This window comes from Podarcis bocagei (genome assembly GCF_964188305.1).
Source record: "Podarcis bocagei genome assembly, chromosome: 2".
Classification (NCBI taxonomy): Eukaryota; Metazoa; Chordata; class Lepidosauria; order Squamata; family Lacertidae; genus Podarcis; species Podarcis bocagei.
In genome coordinates this window covers 76859432-76878404 of record NC_138126.1, presented here as the reverse complement: position 1 = coordinate 76878404, position 18973 = coordinate 76859432, and the positions used below count along the sequence as shown (strand labels likewise).

Sequence of the window (18973 nt, the reverse complement as noted above, 5' to 3'; positions counted from 1 at the left end):
CCCTGCAGTGCTAGATTTCCACTTGCAGGGAGTTCTTCTCTTAACGCAAGGGAGAACGAAAGCGGCCCAATCCCATGTCTTTTAGAAAGCGCAGAGCTTTCTAAAGCGCCAAGAACATAACTTGCAGCCGTCATTTCGATATTGAGAAGGGAAGCTGGGAGAAAAGGACTGTAAAGCAGGTCCGGCTCCGTACAACGAAGAGCTGAAGACGCGGAGGGGGGGAGGAGTGAGACCGTATTCGGCCCCCCCCTAATGGTACCGCCCTCCTTCCCCCACCCTCCCGGCGTTCGCTCGACGGGCTGCCTGAGCCCGGCTCGTCCAATAGGGCGGATAAAGGGAGGGCTGCGTTCCCGGCATGCAGCGTGCGCCAGTGCCCGGCCGGTGGCTAAGATGGCGACTCCCATGCACCGCCTTATCGCTCGGAGACAGGCGTAAGTGTGCGAGGGGCTGCTGCTGTTGTGGGCGAGGGTCGGGGGTCGCGCTGCGGGGAAAGAGACGGCGGTGGGGGGGGGGGGAGGGGAGGCGCCGCCGCTGCCGGAGACCAGCCGCGGGGAGCGGCGTCCTGAAGGAGGGGAGTCGCGTGCAGCCCAAGAAGCTCCCAGGTTGCTTCTACCTGTCAGCCGCGAGGACAAGCGCGAGCTCTGGGAGCGGGGCAGCAGCTCGCGCGGCCTGGAAGCGAAATAGAAATGGAATGAGAGCGCTAGAGGAGGCGGGGGGGGAGGGGGCGCCCGGTTCTTCACGAGGCGGGACCGTCCCTTGGTGTCCGCGCTGCTCCCTCGCACCTGCCTCCCTCGCACCTGCCTCTGAATGACCGGTGTGGGAAGCGCCGGGGTTGTGGGCGGGCGATAGATGGGGGTCCCTTCAGGTTCACGAAGGGAGGCTCTCCGTGGCCTGGTGGGCGCTTCTTTCTCCTTTTCTTGTTTATCTTGCCTGCTAGCAAAATGTGGTTAGGCTTTCAAATGAATCTTAGTGGCGTTGGTCGTCTTTCGTTTGCGGAGTTGTGTTATCTCGCCCAGTAGAGCCAGTGTGGTGTAGTGGTTAAGAGCGGTAGTCACGTAATCTGGGTAACCGGGTTCGCGTCTCCGCTCCTCCACATGCAGCTGCTGGGTGACCTTGGGCCAGTCACACTTCTTTGAAGTCTCTCAGCCCCACTCACCTCACAGAGTGTTTGTTGTGGGGGAGGAAGGGAAAGGAGATTGTTAGCCGCTTTGAGACTCCTTAAAGGGAGTGAAAGGCGGGATATCAAATCCAAACTCTTCTTCTTCTTCTTCTAGCCGTTCAAAAGCTACTGTTGTGTAGAAGGTGGTCTTGTGTTATGTGACGTACGGTTGTTCCCTCGCCACACACACACCACCTCCTCGCACAGAATGACACACTGCTTTCATACAGGCTTTGCGGTAAGTTGCCTTCGGTGCAGTGCAGCTGGAAAAGTTGTTGTGTGTAGTGGTTGGAAGTAAGGGCTGCTAAGTTGAATGGGGCTGGCTTCTGTGTAAGGGTGAAAAGGACTGTGGTTTTAAAAAAAGATTATCTAGGCATACAGAGTTGGTAGCTGATTCCCTCAGAGTGAATGCTTAGCAAAGGTTGAAGGTATTTTCTTTGGCTTGGTGCCTCCACTAGGGTTCCGCATGTAGACTGGATATGTGGATATAAGACTGAATTGGAAATAACCAAAGCTTTCCAGTGCTGTGACATTTCTATTAATAAATATATAGAAATGATTCTCACACTAGAAGTGTGTAATCCCTGTGAATCTCGGCACTTTTTGATGGCTCTAAGCTTAAAGGAAAATGTGAAAAGGAGACATGACTTCATGCTTGTTTTTGATTACCCATACAAGCTTTTTATGTACTCATAAATGCTGCTTCACATTATTGTACTAATACAGTAAAGTAGTAATACTTATGTGAGTCAGTCAAGGTCATTTACAGAAAGAATATCAGAGGGACAAAGCAAAATTTAAAATGCTGCATGTTCTTTGGTTTCAAAAATTAAGATGCCTGCACAAAATAATTCTATCCTTGTTTGACTGATTCAGTTTTCCTATATTTTTTCTAGTTTCTCTTGCAGCATGGATTGTAGGGTCTGTTGTAATATCCTTTCGTTTCTATCATGCAGAAGGCTTGTACAGTGTTGATTCTTAATCCTCATTAGGATTTATGATTTACTCAGAAACGGTATAGGGCCTTTTATGAGGTCTTGGTGTGCATATTAGTAGTGTACCATGCCTTTAAAATGTTGTTCCCTTTACTAAGGGTGAGTAAAACGGCAAGTGGAATAAAGACACAAGTATCCATCTAACCCATCTCCTAGTTATTATTTATGACTTGGTACAAACCACATACTCTTAGCTGCTTCATATACACTCATACGGCTTCAAAAATGCTTGGAGGAAAATCCATCATAGTCATTCTCTTTGATTTAGTACAATAGGGTGAAGCAAACAACACTTGTAGGTCTAAAGAGGGTTTCTTTTGGAGTGGTTTCACAATATTCTCCTTCAGGACACCCACAACCACTACCTATCAGAATGAGACACTAATGCCCACCTCTAGCCAGCTGGTCAACCATCTCTTATTGGACATTAGAAGCCATGGGTATCAGGCGTCCAGCAATGTGTAGTAAGCCACATCCTTGCAAGCATGTTGACCTTCAACAACTGGCATTCGTCTGATAAACTAATACCAGTTATTTCTTCAGACACATTCACTGATTGCAGCAATAGTAGTGGTGTCTAGGTCAAAACAGGTGCAAGCAATTTTATTCTTAAAGTGCTTAGCAAATAAATCACAGGAGACTACCGAGGCTTTTTAAACGTAAACTTGTAGGCCTAGCTGAAGACCCCAAACCAGGTGTGAGAAACCTTTGGCCCTCCAGGTGTTGCTGAACTACAACTCGCCATTGGCCTTCCCAGGCATGGACATTGGCGTTAGGCAACATCTGGAGAACCACATGTTCACCATACCTGCCCCAAACCATTCAAAGTGTTACTGGACGTGGGATTCATTGGTTGTGAAGTATTCATTCTTCACTCCTATCACTGGTACAGAGTAGCTCTTAATATTAGTTGTTCATTGGAATTAGTTGAATTGACCCAAAATTCCCATAACTTGTGTTCAAACCAGTGTTTGGTCTGCTTCATTTTCCCCAGTTCACTAGTATAACAGAGAGCTAAATGTGCCCTGTTTAATAGGCATGGGCATTTGGGAGTGATGTTTGAAGCCCAAGTCATTTCTGCAGCATACAAAGCTGCTATGACTTTGACATGAGCATCAGCCCTTCCTAATTAGGTCCCAACCTAATTTGTCAGGAAATGTGGCTCACTCTGTTTCCAAGACGGACCATTCTAATTTGTTCACTACTCCTGCAAAGGGAAGAGGTCTTCTTGGTGTATTTGTCCTGTATGGAGCCTCACTTTTATCATGTGGAAGCCACACTCAAATAATTATTTATTTAAGAAAACTTATGCACCACTTGATTGTAGAAAATATTTCAAAGTGGTTTACAAAAAACCCCCACACAATCCCTATAAAATTATTACTTTAAAAAATATTGTCTGTAATTTGAAACGCACAGAAGGTTAAAGCTGCAGTAAACTAGACTAAACAAATCAAAACTCCTACAAACTTTCTAAACATCTGGCTAGGCTTATCTTAATAAGAATGTGTTCAGCAGGCACTGAAAGGAATACACAGAAAGTGCCTGCCTGATATCAGTAAGCAGGGTGTTTCAAACATGCAGAAATGTCTGCAGTGCAGCTGTTAACTATGGGATACTTTTCTGCTTTTTAAGTTGACTATTTTCTACATTCCTGAGCAGTTTTTAATTTTTACTTCTTGTTGTGTTGTTGCTGCCACACTAAATGATCAAGTTCTTGCAGAAGTGGTGTGGGTTATATGGCATTGGTAAAAGTGCCAATTCTGCTGGTCAAGTGGGCACGTAAGGGATACAGCAATCTCCTAGGTTAACTGGTCCCAAGTTGTTAAGGGCTTTATATCTTCATAGTAACACCTTGAACTTGGCCCGGCAGCAGACAGGCAACCAGTGCAGACTCTGAGGACAGGTGTTAAATGTGGACAAGGCCTCACTCCCCCAGCAATGCAGTCATGTTACAGCTTTCTGTGCATAGAATTTCAGTGTGGGTATAGTGATTGGCCCTTCAAGTTTTTATGGGGCTATATTTGAGATATAGTTTATAAAGTGCCTCATTATCAAACCTTGCATGATGCCAACTATTGTCATTCTGACACTGAGTGAGCACAAATGTTTCATGGTATTCCTACATATAATGTAAATTGGTTCTAGATGTAGTTTCATCTGTTTTGCTGAATTTATTGACGTTCTGACCTTTGTTCTCCATTGTGTTTTAGAAACTTTTAACCATAAGATGCACTAAAAATTTAAATTGAAGGATAGTGTAGAAATATTCTAAATATAAAAAAGATGATAGTAGCTTTTACTTACTCATTTAGAAGTGTAAGTATTTTGACTTTTTCTAATGGCTAATAACTGCTTACAACAGAATTAATATTATGTAAATCAACTCCAGGAATTGAGAACATTAAAATTTAAATAATGAAAACAAAACTAAAGCCTCAGTTAGCACACCTCTCTTCAATTCACTCATACTTATACAGTGGTACCTCAGGTTAAGTACTTAATTCGTTCCCGAGGTCCGTTCTTAACCTGAAACTGTTCTTAACCTGAAGCACCACTTTAGCTAATGGGGCCTCCTGCTGCTGCCACACCGCCGGAGCACAAATTCTGTTCTCATCCTGAAGCAAAGTTCTTAACCTGAAGCACTATTTCTGGGTTAGCGGAGTCTGTAACCTGAAGCGTATGTAACCCGAGGTACCACTGTATCTCTTTTTAAACCTTTAGCGGTTTTTCTTGCAATAATAGACCATCAACATTTGTCTAGTTAGAAACAATTTATTTTTTGTTTTTATTTTTTGTTTGTTTATTGTTTTTATTTATTAAATGTGTGACATCCACATGTAGATTTGCACACATGACACCCAGGTAATCTTGCTTAGTTTCAGCAATAGAAATGTAGTAGAATATCAGATATTCACTGGTTCAGTTTTTGTAGATCTGTGAGGCATCAAGGGGTGGAGCCTATTGCTAGAATATTGAAATCAATTTGAAGTCAGAAAAGATACTCTCATGTAAATAGCTTCTGGACCGCAGCCCAGATTCCTGACTCTGGTTTTAGTTTTAAAAAGCCAAAAAGATACTCTATGCCTTCTAGGAACAATCTCAGGCCGGGTAGAATGTATATGTTTTTCAGATGAATTCTCAATTTTTATCTTCATAAATACTTTCAAGTTGCTGCTCATGATGAAGAACTTATATTTTTAATACATTTCCTCCAATTTATACAGTTGCTGCTTTGCAGCTGTAATCATTATCACTGAATAATAGTCTGTGAATAAATGTACTAGTATTTACTGTAGCTGTTATTCCAGTTTGGATATTATCACCAGTCTTGTGAATTGCATGTGATAGGCAGGGGTGTGTGTAGTGGTGGAGAAGGAGAAAATCAATAACTGCTAGCTCCTCAGCTAGTGAGGTGAAAATAGCTCTTGGCTACATTTTCCCTACTTTTGTCGGGTGTTTTTTATCGTAGTAACAGTTCCTTAAGCTTTCTTGCACTTATTTGCATTCTAACAGGACAGTTTGAAACCATATTTACCACTTTCCCATATGGGAATTAAATTTGTCAAAAGTTTCTGCCTTAATTGTGAAACGACAACAACAAAAGCACTTGCTTTAGTTCTAGAAGATTAATCCTCAGTCCAGCTAAACAAGAGTACTGTACTTACATGTAAGTCATATTTGTCCCAAGGGAGGAAAAGTTAGTAATGCAGCAACCATTGGAGGCAATGGTAAAACCGCAATCATTTTAAAAATGTTTTTAATGGAGTTAGATTGCATTGGACCATTGATGTAATCCATGTACTCTGGTTCAACTGGCTTGTGGATCAGTCACCTAAATTCCAGTTAGGTCATTGGTGTGAATAGCAAAGCATACATTAAGTGAAGCTATAATTTTAGCTTAAGCATATTTCCTTTACCAACTTTTCTTTGTAGTGTAGTATCCAAGAGTGTTCTCTCTCCCTGCCTTTGGAGCTCCTGCCTCCAAAACCCGAGATGTTGTCACATCTCCATTTCCTCTGACCTTGAGACAAGGACAATTCTCAAGACAGTAGGTGATTACTATTGTGGATATGAGGGAGCATCCAGTCTGTGCCTCTTTCTCTCCTGGGAAGCAGGGCATCTTAAGAATATAAGACAAGCCTACTGCATCAGGCCAGTGGCCCATCTAGTCCAAGTCTGTTCATGCAGTGGCTGACCAGATTCCTGTAGGAAGTCTGCAAACTGGACATCAGCACAACAGCACTTTGCCCACCTGTGATTCCCAGCACCTAGTATTCAGGGGCATACTACCTTTGACAGTTCCCTCCAGTTCTCCCTAGACACAACTGAGTAGCATGGGTAGAAGATGTAGGCAATGTCTCCTGAGCAGTCAGAAGCACACCCCAAATCCCAGTAACTATAATGGGAAACAACTATAACTCTATGCATCTTGTCTATCTTGGTTTGTCTTATGATAACCGTGCAAACATGGCAAGTCTCCAACTGGTATATATCCAACATGATCCAGTGAGACTTGTAATGCAGATGAAGCTATGAATCCCCATCAGTACTGAACCTGTATTTCATACCATCCCCCAAATCAATTGTCAGGCAGAGGGTAAGGAGGAGTTTAATATGGTCTAATAAACTGAATAGGAAAATTAAAATTAGGATCTAGCAACGATCTGTCCAGTTTGCTCTTGGGTGTATTAACTTATTTTCGAGAATGTACTACAGAATCTTATACCACCTTGATGTTCTGGCAGGCAGCTCAAGGAAACTGAAAGAGGGTTTGACAGCTGCTCCTTGATTTTTCATTTTTCTTGTATTGTAAAACTATGTAAACATTTTTTTCTATTAAATAATTGTATGGACTGAAATACATTTCTGTCTATATTCAGTTTTCACCTATCTTTGCTATGACAATGGAAAGAACATTCAAATGTTATTTTGGAACATGCTGTAGTTCTAGCTGTTCCTTTTTCTTGTTACAGCTGCTCCTGCTGGTAACACATCTGTGTCTCATGCTGGGTTGGGGGAGAGATGAAAGGATTTCTGCAGCAGGTGTGGAATGACTTCATTGGACATTCAGCCTCCTTTGCACTTTCCCCCTTTTACTAATTTACTGCCTTTTTGGAGTAAACAGGGATGGCACACTCATGAATATTTAAGGACAGAGATCATAAGCTGGGAAGTGTTAAAATTACCCTCATCAGTAGATTGGTTCAATACAGTAGCTAGCTCCTTGTGACACCGTGACACCTTATTGTCTGGAAATGGAACTTTCTGATTCCTCTATATTTTCTCTATATTTTCCCCTTTCCCCTGGGGTGGAAGTAAGAGCTGCCCATAGGAAACCGTGGGATTTCAGTGTTGCTTGCATTTAGATGGCATTGTGCCCACCCAGGAACTGAAGCAGAGAGATTAGTGCATGCTCATTCTAAATTGGATCTAATTTCATTTGTGACTTTTAAAAATCAAAGCACACACCAGAGCGAATCAAAGGAGCAAGCACAAGGCTTCTCCATGTAATTGAGTACAGGATTTGGGCTGGTAAGGGAACTAAGGGAACAAGTGAACTAGAATGACCTTAGCTGTGATGTGAGGGATATCTTAGATAGGAGATATTTTTGCTGGAAGTTGAACCCAGCCTCTAACTTGTAATGTTATCAGTGGATTATACTACGCAGTTGTCATAAGCTTCTTGTTCAGCCACAGTCTGTTCTCATCAAATTACAAATATAACCCCCTACTAGGGGCCCAAAGTTGGTAGTTTTTATGTTGGAATTGCCATCTATTTTCTAGAATGTTGATCTTAGCTGTGGTTAATAGTCAGCTTTTAAATCAAAGCCATATGGTTTAAAATACTCTTGGATATTTCCATAGGGAAGCAAACAAGCAGCATGTGAGATGTCAGAAGTGTTTGGAATTTGGACACTGGACCTATGAATGTACAGGGAAAAGAAAATATCTGCATAGACCATCAAGGACAACAGAGTTTAAAAAAGCACTTCAGGAAAAAGAGAAGCAACTATTACAACAGAGGTAAGATCACAGGGGAAGGAGACTGTACACCATTTGCAGAAAAGTGCATGTGATCAAGCTGTAGTTTAAGAGCCCTTGAATCGTACAATTGTAGAGTTGGAAGGTGCCTGAGGGTCATCTAGTCCAACCCCCTGCAATGCAGGAATCTCAACTAAAGCATCCATGGCAGAGGGGCATCCAACCTCTGCTCAAAAACCTCTCAGGAAGGAGAGTCCACCACCTCTCATGGGAGTCTGTTTCACTGAAAGTTCTTCCTGATGTTTAGTCAGAATGTCATTTCTTGTAACTTGAATCCATTGGTTGACTGTTGGTTTCAGTGGGAAAGATACCGTATTTTTCACTCTATAGGATGCACCAGATGATAGGATGCACCTAGTGTTTTTTTTTGGGGGGGGGGAGAAAACAAGAAAAACATATTTCTTAATCCCAGAAGCCAGAACAGCAATAGGGATCTGGCTTCTGGGATAGCCTCTTGCTGTTCTGGCTTCTGGGATAGCCTCTTGCTGTTCTGGCTTCTGGGATAGCCGCTGGGATAGCTGGTCTAGCTTTGCATGAAGCCTCCGCAGGGCATGGGGAGCCTTCATCCCCGTGCCCTGCGGAAGCTTCACGGGGCTATCCAAAAGCCAGACTAGCTAGAGGGAGCACTAGCAAAGTTCTTAACCTGAGCTACTATTACTGGTTTAGCGGAGTCTGTAACCTGAAGCGTATGTAACCTGAAGCATATGTAACCCGAGGTACCACTGTACTACTATTGCATATTTAGACATTTATTTAACAAAACATAGTTGGCTGTGTAATAAAGCTAACATTGTTGCTATTGTCTGCCAGCCAAGGGGCTTAAAAAAATAACCAAGCGGTTTTTGTTTTGTTTTTTGTTTTGCAAGCACACACTTAACTCTCAAACTAACATTTCATCATATCATTATGTTTAGTGCATATTTTCCCACTCTCCCAGCAAATTTTAGAGTATTTCAGTACTCCTTAAAACAGCCTTGTAGAGCAAGTCATTATCTCCACACTAAAGAAAATTTGCTGAGTTTAAGGCAATAGTAGCTTTCCGAGGCCAACAGGTGAGTTTGCAGCTGAAGCGATACTTGAGTCAAGGGGTATCCAGCTTACATTCTTAGCCATTTCACCGCATCATGTGTAAACTAAGAAATAGGAGCTATAGTATCATAATAGGAATAAATGGATGCAGTGAGACATGTATTAAACTACAATGGGGGTGATGAAGATGATGCTGGTTTCCTGTTTATAGTAAAGATACAGCCTCGCCGTTTTCTGTTGAAGATATACCGTATTTTTCGCTCCATAGGACGCTCCTGACCAAAAGACGCACCAAGTTTTTAGAGCAGGAAAACAAGAAAAAAAATCTGACTCAAATTTTGTACTAAACTATTTAAAACAGCAAAGTGTGTGGCTCCTGTCCACTTTGCTGCTTTAAAGCGAGCCATGGTATATAATGATGAGAATGGAAAAAGGACGCATTCCATTATAATGTAGCTGTTTTCATTATCACTGGGAAGTCAGTATTGGCAGCAGTCACAAAAACTAAAATTTGAGCATTTTACTGTTATTAATCAAGAATATTAATAGTCAGGGAGAGAAACCAGGGCTGTGCAAATGAGAAGTGCTTGGAGTATGGAGGAACAGCAAAAAGATGATGATGATGATGATGATGATGATGATGATGATAATAATAATAATAATAATAATAATAATAATAATAATAATAATTAATAATAATAATTTATTATTTATACCCCGCCCATCTGGCTGGGCCTCCCCAGCCACTCTGGGCGGCTTCCAAAAGAATATTAAAATACTGTGAAGCTAAAGATCAAATGATTGTGCTCCAGTTCCTAAATCTCTGAAGTTTTCTCAAAACAGGCATGGTTGTTTTGAAAGGAAGATTCAAAATGGAGTGACTGAGCAAAGAACAGAGGAGGAAAAGAGGGCAGATAAATAGCTTCCATTCAATACCAAGAGAACACAATGTTTTTGGTTAAGTATAGGTGGACTGTACTTGTAAGAATTTGTATAATGAATTATAGAGTTGGAGTGGAAAATCAGAGCCTCTTTTCAGCAGTAAAGATTAGCTACTAGGAACATGGTCCACACACACAGGATGTCTGGTTATAGCTGTGCAGTTTAAACTGTTCCTGAGCCAGATACCTGCTCAGTTTTAGCTGAAATTACTATTACTGGTTTGTAGAGATGCTTTGCATGTATTTATGACTATTTCCCCAAAACTGCTACTTGAAGAAATCCCCAAACTTACTATTTGTAAACTTCAAATGGAGCTCAGAATCCAGTTAGGCAATCCTTTGCAGTTGAATTAGGAGGCACTGAGAGACAGCAATTTGCTGCTCCCCACCCCCACCCTCCACCCCAGGAGCACACAGCCTTCCCTCTGCTTGCAAACCTTGCACGGACTTCAGGGGAAAGCAAATCTGTAGGCAGAGCAGTGTAGCTCCCCACCCCCACCCCCAAAAAGCACCCCAGCAGCACACAATCTTCCCTCTGCTTGCAAACCTTGTCGGGACTTCAGGGGAAAGCAAAGGCTGTAGGCAGAGCAGTGTGGCTCCTCCCCCCACCCCCAAAAAGCACCCCAGCAGCACACAGCCTTCCCTCTGCTTGCAAACCTTGCAAACCTTGTCGGGACTTCAGGGGAAAGCAAAGGCTGTAGGCAGAGCAGTGTAGCTCCCCACCCCCCAAAAGCACCCCAGCAGCACACAGCCTTCCCTCTGCTTGCAAACCTTGCAAACCTTGTCGGGACTTCAGGGGAAAGCAGAGGCTGCCGGTAGAGCCGCGTGGCTCCTCCCCCCACCCCCAAAGAGCAGCCCGGGAGCGCACAGCCTTCCCGCTGCTTGCAAACCTTGTCGGGACTTCGGGGAAAGCAGAGGCTGCCGGCAGAGCACCGTGGCTCCTCCCCCCACCCCCAAAGAGCAGCCCAGGAGCACAGGACAACAGCGATTTGGCTCCAGGGAACACACATTCGCTCCATAAGACGCACAGACTTTTTCCCTTGCTTTTTAGGAGGGAAAAAGTGCGTCCTATGGAGCGAAAAATACGGTAAATGTTAGCCAAGAGCAGCAAAGCAGCCATCCATATTATATTCACCCAGAATTACTAGTGCTGCTATTTACTTAAACAGCTGGCATCTGAGCTGCATGATGTTTTGACAGCACTGGCATTTTAATATACTAGCTATTCCTGCAGTATTGCTGAACTCTGAATAATTTCCTAAACATTCATGCCTGAAAATTATTATTCTTGTGTAATTCTGATAAATGACTGAACCAACTATTTTTCCATGCTTATATTTTCAAGGCAGTTTAACTGTGTAAAAACCAAGACTGCAAATTCCCCCTCTTTTTAAGCAACAGCAAATCAAATAATAATGGATGTATAGAATAAACTGCAGACTCTTGAGACTTAGATACATGGATAAGTAGGTTCGCTACAGCTAGCTGATACAGTTTCAAAACAATTGCCCACGCTTTCTCTTTATCTATGCATCCGTCGTCTAGTATTACAAATTCACCATAAAAGCTTGGGCAAATTACATTACATATACTACACCCATTTACATCCCTGTTCTTTTTAGCAAATTTGACGAGTCTTGTGAAATCAAGCTGTGTGATAATGTTGAAAGGCAACTATAGCTAAAGAAGAAAAATTCAGTAATGCTGTTACCAGGCTACCGGGTTTCTTATTTCCTTTAAGTGGGACAACTTGAGAGAGAGGCCAGCACATGGTTTTTCTCAGTTTTGCTTCTTATTTATTTATTTCATAAAAATTTTGCACTGCTTGATTGTAAGACACCTCAAAGCAGATTGCTAAAAGATAAAGCAAGAAAATCAGGAAGTTGTTATATGTGGGCAAGGCCCTTGCTCCAATCTGCAATCATTCTACCCCATTTTTACTAACTGCAGCTTCTGGATCAAGCACAAGGGAAGTACATTAGTTTGTGTACTAATGCTTGTATACAGTTGTGTCCATGTGTGAGCGGAATGGACTTCCATCCTTGTGAAATAAGACTTTGCCTTGCAACACCCCCTGCACCCCCAAATCTGCTCTAGAAAGTGGAGGTGAGGCTGTGCAAGAGATAGGGGAGGTATGGGTGCAATGGGCAGATGGGAAGAGAAGAGAAGGGAAATCCTTTTTCTCTGCTTGCACGGTGTTGAATTTTACTAATATATATACTGGTTTTCAATGTCTTCCCTGGGCAGTTTGCATAAACACCTCTGCCACTAGCATTCAGTAAAGTAATGTATTAATACCTGTATCATTGTCCCTTACCCCTTTTGCTCATCTTATTTTATCTAGGAAGCTTGATTCTCCACCCCGTGCTCACTGCTAAGTTTAAGTTCTAACTGTGTGAGAGAGATATATATATATATATATATGCAGGTTTTGGTGTCTTCGGGTGTCTTCCCGTGTAAGAGTTGGGGTGTCTAGGCGACGTTTCGACGAGGTCTCACTCGTCATCTTCAGGCTGGTGCTTTCGGCTTCTTGTTACTAGAACAGAGCTCTATATATATATATAATTAAAATTATATATATATATAATTTTAAATCCAGCATATTAATTAAAACAATTGTTTCTCTTCTCTCCTGCCCTTACTTTCAACCAGTTCTGGAGAATGCACTACAGACAGGAAGAGCAAGAAGAAGAGGTATGTGAGAAAACCTGAAACTCAACCAATTGCCCCTGTCTAATGCCTATATTCTGTGATAAATTATGTAGCTTGGCTAATGAACTAGACATGCATGTTGCCGGCTGCAGTGCTAATTATGGACATGGAGAAGTAAGTGTCTGTGGGACCTACTTTCCAATTTGGGATTTACTTAATTCTAGTAGCCTTTTAATATCATGCATAGTGTGATCTATTCCAGTTTATTCATTTTTTGTTCCATTTGCTCTACCTCTTCCTGTCTTTAGTGGTAAGCACAGGTGTATCACTTGACAGATAACGTGAGATAGTTTTATTAGAAGTAGCTGTCAAAACCAAGGGATAGAAGGAAAAAATGTTTCCCTACAGAGTTTCAACTGCAAAAATGTTCTTCCTAGCCTGCAGTAGTTTCTCATACTAAGATATATCCAATATTTTAATTTCCAAGTCTCTCTGAAAACCATAGGCCTCTTGAACTTGTAAGTGGCCCTCTGCTATATATCTGCTGATTCTCTAGAAACAAACAGATAAACACTGACGAAATAAACTTCAATGTACTTTGGAAAACTGGGATCTTCCCATTTATAATAACTGCTCTTGGCTGTTTCACACAGCTTTTCTTTTGTGCTGAAGGAAATACAGAATTCAACTAATGATAAACTACTTTTTTTAATGCTGCCAATTTTTACAAAATAATGTAATTTTAAGAACTTTGTGGAGGCTTCAAAATAACGCCCCCTGCTCGCAACTTATTGCAGCTCATCCATATAGCAGGAAACCATAGCCTTGCTATTCCCTCAGGTAAGATTGGGTATTTGAGCCTAGAACCCAGTCAGGGAGATCATTGATTATATGAACCTTTTTGTTAAAATAATGATTTGTTGATAGTGGCACAGCTACAGAATTCAAAACTAGGAATGGTTTTGATCAGTGCTTTGTTTCTGGGGGGACGCAGGGGTATGCATACCCCTAAACATTTTGTGAATCTTTTGTCCATTTACTGTATTTATTTTTCCAGATTTGAACTATAAAATGGTGATTTTCTTGAGTCAAAATGAGAGTACCCCTAAACATTTTTTTAGAAAAAAGCACTGGTTTTGATAATTGTTGGGGACTAATGCTCACCTAACGCTTAATTTTAATATTCATGGTAACTTGTATACCAACGTGAAACTCCCATATTCCTTGCTTTTGTTTTCAGCTACTTTAAATAGCAGCCAGACATCTATAAATAAAGAACCAAGCTCCCCCCACCCCACAAATCCTTGCTATACAAAATAAGGGAAAAAAAATGTATTTCATCCTAAGAATATTTTAGGAAACACATGAATGCTGTCTATGATTGAGATTGCTTTACAAGGCTTTGCTAGTCACAGAATCGCGCAGTGCTGTTGAATAATATCTGCTGGTCATCTTAAAACTCTTGTGCAGGTCTAAAAGTGTCACAAGTTCCAGCAGTAGCAGCAGCGCCAGCTCAGCCAGTGAGTCATCATCTGAGAGTGAAGATTCCTCATCCTCCTCTTCAGATGACAGTGACAGTGATGAAAGCACTTCCTCTTCCTCATCATCCCCCTCTTCAAGTAGTTCTTCCAGTTCTTCTGACTTTGAGACAGATTCTAGTTCCTCCAGCAGTAGCAGCAGCAGCAGCACAGACAGCAGCACGGATGATGAGCCGCCAAAGAAAAAGAAGAAGAAAAGTAATCTGGTGCAGTGTTAGGACTCTGGTGTTGATGAACGAGTAGCATCTAAAATGCTTAATGGCCAAACGAAACTAACAGGTCAATTTTTACAATTGATTTCTTTTTTTTTTGGGGTGTGTTTTACATAGTAGTTGATAGGACATAAACCGTTAAATGGCAAGTAACGCTTATTGAAAGAGTATTTTTGTGGATTATTGTTTAATAGGAAATGCTACTTTTTTTTCTTAGTTTTTAAAGAAATCTATCAAATGTTTATATGAACTAAGGTCCAGTCACCCTGATGTTTACATGCCAGCAAGCAAAACACATTTATTTGAACCATCCTGTTATGTTATAAGCAATCAATGTCCATACCAATGTACTTCATGTGAAAAGCAAGATAGGAAGATAAAGGGTGCAAAGTTTTATTTCAGTTGGCTAGTATGTCAAAGCCATATTCAATCTCCACTAACAGTTAAAAGGGGTGGGTGGGTGATACTGCCTTCAGCACAAGTGAAACAGATTTCCCTTTTCTGCCAGTAGCTGCTCAAATATTTGTTGCAATATCATATTTGCTGAATTTTGGAGATCAGGACCATACATTCATGCCAGTCCAGTGGGGTTGCTTCAGCCTGTTGAAAGAGGCTTCTGTGCATAGATTGCCCTTCTGAATGTGGTCCTGCATATGCAAAATGATATGCAGTGACCCTAACATGGTAGTGGGCAGCACACATGGTACTACAGTTAAGGATCTCCCCCCCCCCAAAAGGGGTTGGTTCATATTCTCAGTATAGAAAAGTCGCAGTCACTCCATCTGGGTTAGAGGGTAAATGATTTCCAGAAACCTCTCTGCCCCCCCACCCCCAAGTAAACAGCACTGTCAAATGTTAACAATGCCTACCATCTGTTTATCAGTGGAGATCCTTCCATGCAACTACATACATGCCTCTCTCCAGCATGTACCACAATTTCTAGACCAGGGTCAAATGCTTTAATTTTTTTAACAAGACCCGTTCAGAGCTTAAAGGCCATCCCTTAAGCTGCATTTGCACTGCGCATGGAGAGTAGTGTTAACTGTTGCAACTGAAGTGTTTCATCTTTGTGCCTTTTCATAAAATTAAATGTTCCCCAATGAGGGTGTTAAAATGAGGAGAGTTTTAAGTCTTCGTTTTATCTTCCATAATCTAATTTGGGAGGCTAGAGAAATTGTAATAACATACAAATGTTGTATTTTCAATGAGGAGAAAAGAAAAAAAACATTTATTTTCATTGGAGCCCGATTTTAAAAAAAGAAAGTATCTTTAAATATTTCCCCTTGTGCTATTTTTGCATAGTAATTCTTAACTGTAAGATAAATTTGATTTATTTTGGTCATATAGCAACTTTCATTGTATTCTAATTTACAATCACTTATTTAGAATTATTTCTTTTTTGCATAGCACAAGTTATATATAATTGTATGAACTTTGAAATGGAGGGTACATAATAGCAAAAATCATATTGCAGTACATTTCTTGCTAGTTACAGAAGTGAACTAACTTGCTATTGTGATAAATTTTAGCAATTGGCAGTAGTCACTTAATTTGTGATACAGTCTCCTTTTAGTTTCTTATTGATGGGAGTCTTTCTAAGAGGGAACATGTGGGGGAAGATCTTAAATATCCTAGTCTAGTTAAAATATGAATTAACTATTGAACTATTTTTTATATTTTTATGAAAATGTAGTGTGTAGAATGCCTTTTGAATACAAATGTTCTATTTAAATGTTTATGTAAGTTGTGCATTTTAGTCTGTAACCATTTCTATGTTTTGCAGAACTCAGATACTGTAATTCTAAAAGTACAAGAAAACTATTTGAAAGTCATGCTAAAGAATGTATCATTTAAGAGGAAAGATTAATAAATTATTAAATGCAAATAAATGGCTTTATTGTTTATTTTAACAGAATGCTGATTCAGTGCCAATACAGTGGTAACTTGGTTGTCGAACTGAATCTGTTCCAGGAGTTCGTTCAACTCCTGGAACCATTTGAAAACCAAGGTGCGGCTTCCAATTGGCCCCAGGAGCTTCCTGCACACAATAGGAAGCCGCAGAAGCTGCGTTGGATGTTCGGCTTCCAAAAAACATTCACAAACCAGAACACTCACTTCCAGGTTTGCGGCATTCGGGAGCCGATTTGTTCGGGAGCCAAGCCGTTTGACAACCAAGGTACCACTGTATTGGTTGGTTTCCTTAGCTGATTCTAGTCTTAAGGACCTGAAGCCATGGACAATAATGAAGATAATATCTTAAGGTGGGGACCTACTGTTGGCTAATCACTTACAGAAGAGAATGAGAGGAGCAAGAGTGGTATGGAGATTATATCAAGGAGACTCATTACAGTTATTCTATGGCTGCTTGCTCTAATAGTTTGTATGCAATATGCTACTTAATATTAGTTCAAAGGCAATTGAGTAGCTGCAATACAGCAGCGTTAGGGCTTTTGCTTCATGTCATGCTTGTGGAATTCACAGAGGTGTCTGGTGGTCCACGGTGGGTACGGAATTCCAGGCTAATTGAGTTTTTGTCTGCTCCAGCCAAGGCTCTTTTCTCTTGTTTCATAAGCATGAGGTCTTGCTAAGAAAACTCTCTAATGAAGAACAACAAAGGTCTGGTAGGAGAAAAAAAGAATAGCTATCAAAATTGAAATGAAATGTAAACCTTAAGAAAACATTGATGAGATTGTATGGATGAGATTGAAATGGGTAAGAGTCGTTAATGGCCTTGTTGGTGCCTGATGGCAAACCATAGTCAGAAACTATGAAAAAAATGAGAGGCACAAATACAAGATGGGTGACACCTGGCTTGAGAGCAGTACATGTGAAAAGGATCTAGGAGTCTTGGTTGACCACAAACTTGACATGAGCCAACAGTGTGACACGGCAGCTAAAAAAGCCAATGCAATTCTGGGCTGCATCAATAGGAGTATAGCATCTAGATCAAGGGAAGTAATAGTGCCACTGTATTCTGCTCTGGTCAGACCTCACCTGGAGTACTGTGTCCAGTTCTGGGCACCACAATTCAAGAAGGACACTGACAAACTGGAACGTGTCCAGAGGAGGGCAACCAAAATGGTCAAAGGCCTGGAAACGATGCCTTATGAGGAACGGCTAAGGGAGCTGGGCATGTTTAGCCTGGAGAAGAGGAGGTTAAGGGGTGATATGATAGCCATGTTCAAATATATAAAAGGATGTCACATAGAGGAGGGAGAAAGGTTGTTTTCTGCTGCTCCAGAGAAGCGGACACGGAGCAATGGATCCAAACTACAAGAAAGAAGATTCCACCTAAACATTAGGAAGAACTTCCTGTCAGTAAGAGCTGTTCGACAGTGGAATTTGCTGCCAAGGAGTGTGGTGGAGTCTCCTACTTTGGAGGTCTTTAAGCAGAGGCTTGACAACCATATGTCAGGAGTGCTCTGATGGTGCTTCCTGCTTGGCAGGGGCTTGGACTCGGTGGCCCTTGTGGTCTCTTCCAACTCTATGATTCTATGATTCTAACTAATTACGGCTTGCTGTGAATGAGCAGAGTGTGGTTCATGCTGCTCGTTCTGCCCTGCTTCCTCTGGAAGAAAACCATGGCAATTGGTTTAGTGCTACATGTAGACTAGCACTTGTGGTTTGTAGCTCTCCAGACAAACATGGCTTCTGCTCATGGTTTGGAGAGAACCAAGCTGTGAGTGGTGCTTTGCATGTAATGCTAAGCCAAGTTCATGGTCCTTCTCCTGGAAGTGGGCAAGACAGATTAAGTGAAACCAAGCACCGTGCACCATACCTTCATTCCCAGTAAGCCATTGTTTGCTTCTAACTGTTGTTTACCACTGCATGCAAACTGGGTCATAGTTAGCTCATTAAGTTATTTATTGAGCATGTTACCATCTTAGATTAGGGGCCAATCTACATGGTTGTTGTTTTTTTTAAAAAAGCACAAGACAGAGTTTTTCTGATAATGTACCATAGGGGAGGGGAACCTGTGTTTCAGGGCCAAATCTCCAGGCTTTGCTTTTGGCCCTTGGAACTTGCCATAGGCCACAGCTTTCACTAGCCCTACTTTGTTCCCTCCTGGAATGTGCTTTTGCCTGACTGGAATATGTCCTTGAACTCTGGTGATGCCTCTTGCTTGCCTGAATGGAAGACAGAGGAGTGTGTGTGTGTGTGTGTGTGTGTTTAGAAACTAGCCTACTGTACAAAGGCAAAAGGTACATCCATTGATTCACCCACTTTTGCTTCTGGCCCCACTCAAAAGGTGCACCACCCCTTCTCTACCACGCCAGATTACAGGTTGGGGTGGTATATTACTGGTCTTCTAGTAGTTTGCTGTTTATCGAAAACTATGTCGTGGAAAAAGAGCCTAGTCTAGTATTTTCTGGTGGACAATGATTTTACATGACAAACCATT

General features: G+C 41.6%; 1 protein-coding gene across 1 annotated transcript; it reads left to right on the top strand.

Annotated features, from left to right (window-relative positions):
- The first annotated feature begins 375 nt into the window (after window positions 1-375).
- Window positions 376-16460, top strand: ZCCHC10 (zinc finger CCHC-type containing 10). The gene is made up of 4 exons (XM_081185022.1): window positions 376-431; window positions 8023-8181; window positions 12822-12863; window positions 14292-16460. Exons 1-4 carry the CDS (start codon window positions 391-393, stop codon window positions 14575-14577), a joined length of 528 nt encoding a protein of 175 aa, XP_081041148.1. The 5' UTR covers window positions 376-390; the 3' UTR covers window positions 14578-16460.
- Window positions 16461-18973: the final 2513 nt, after the last annotated feature.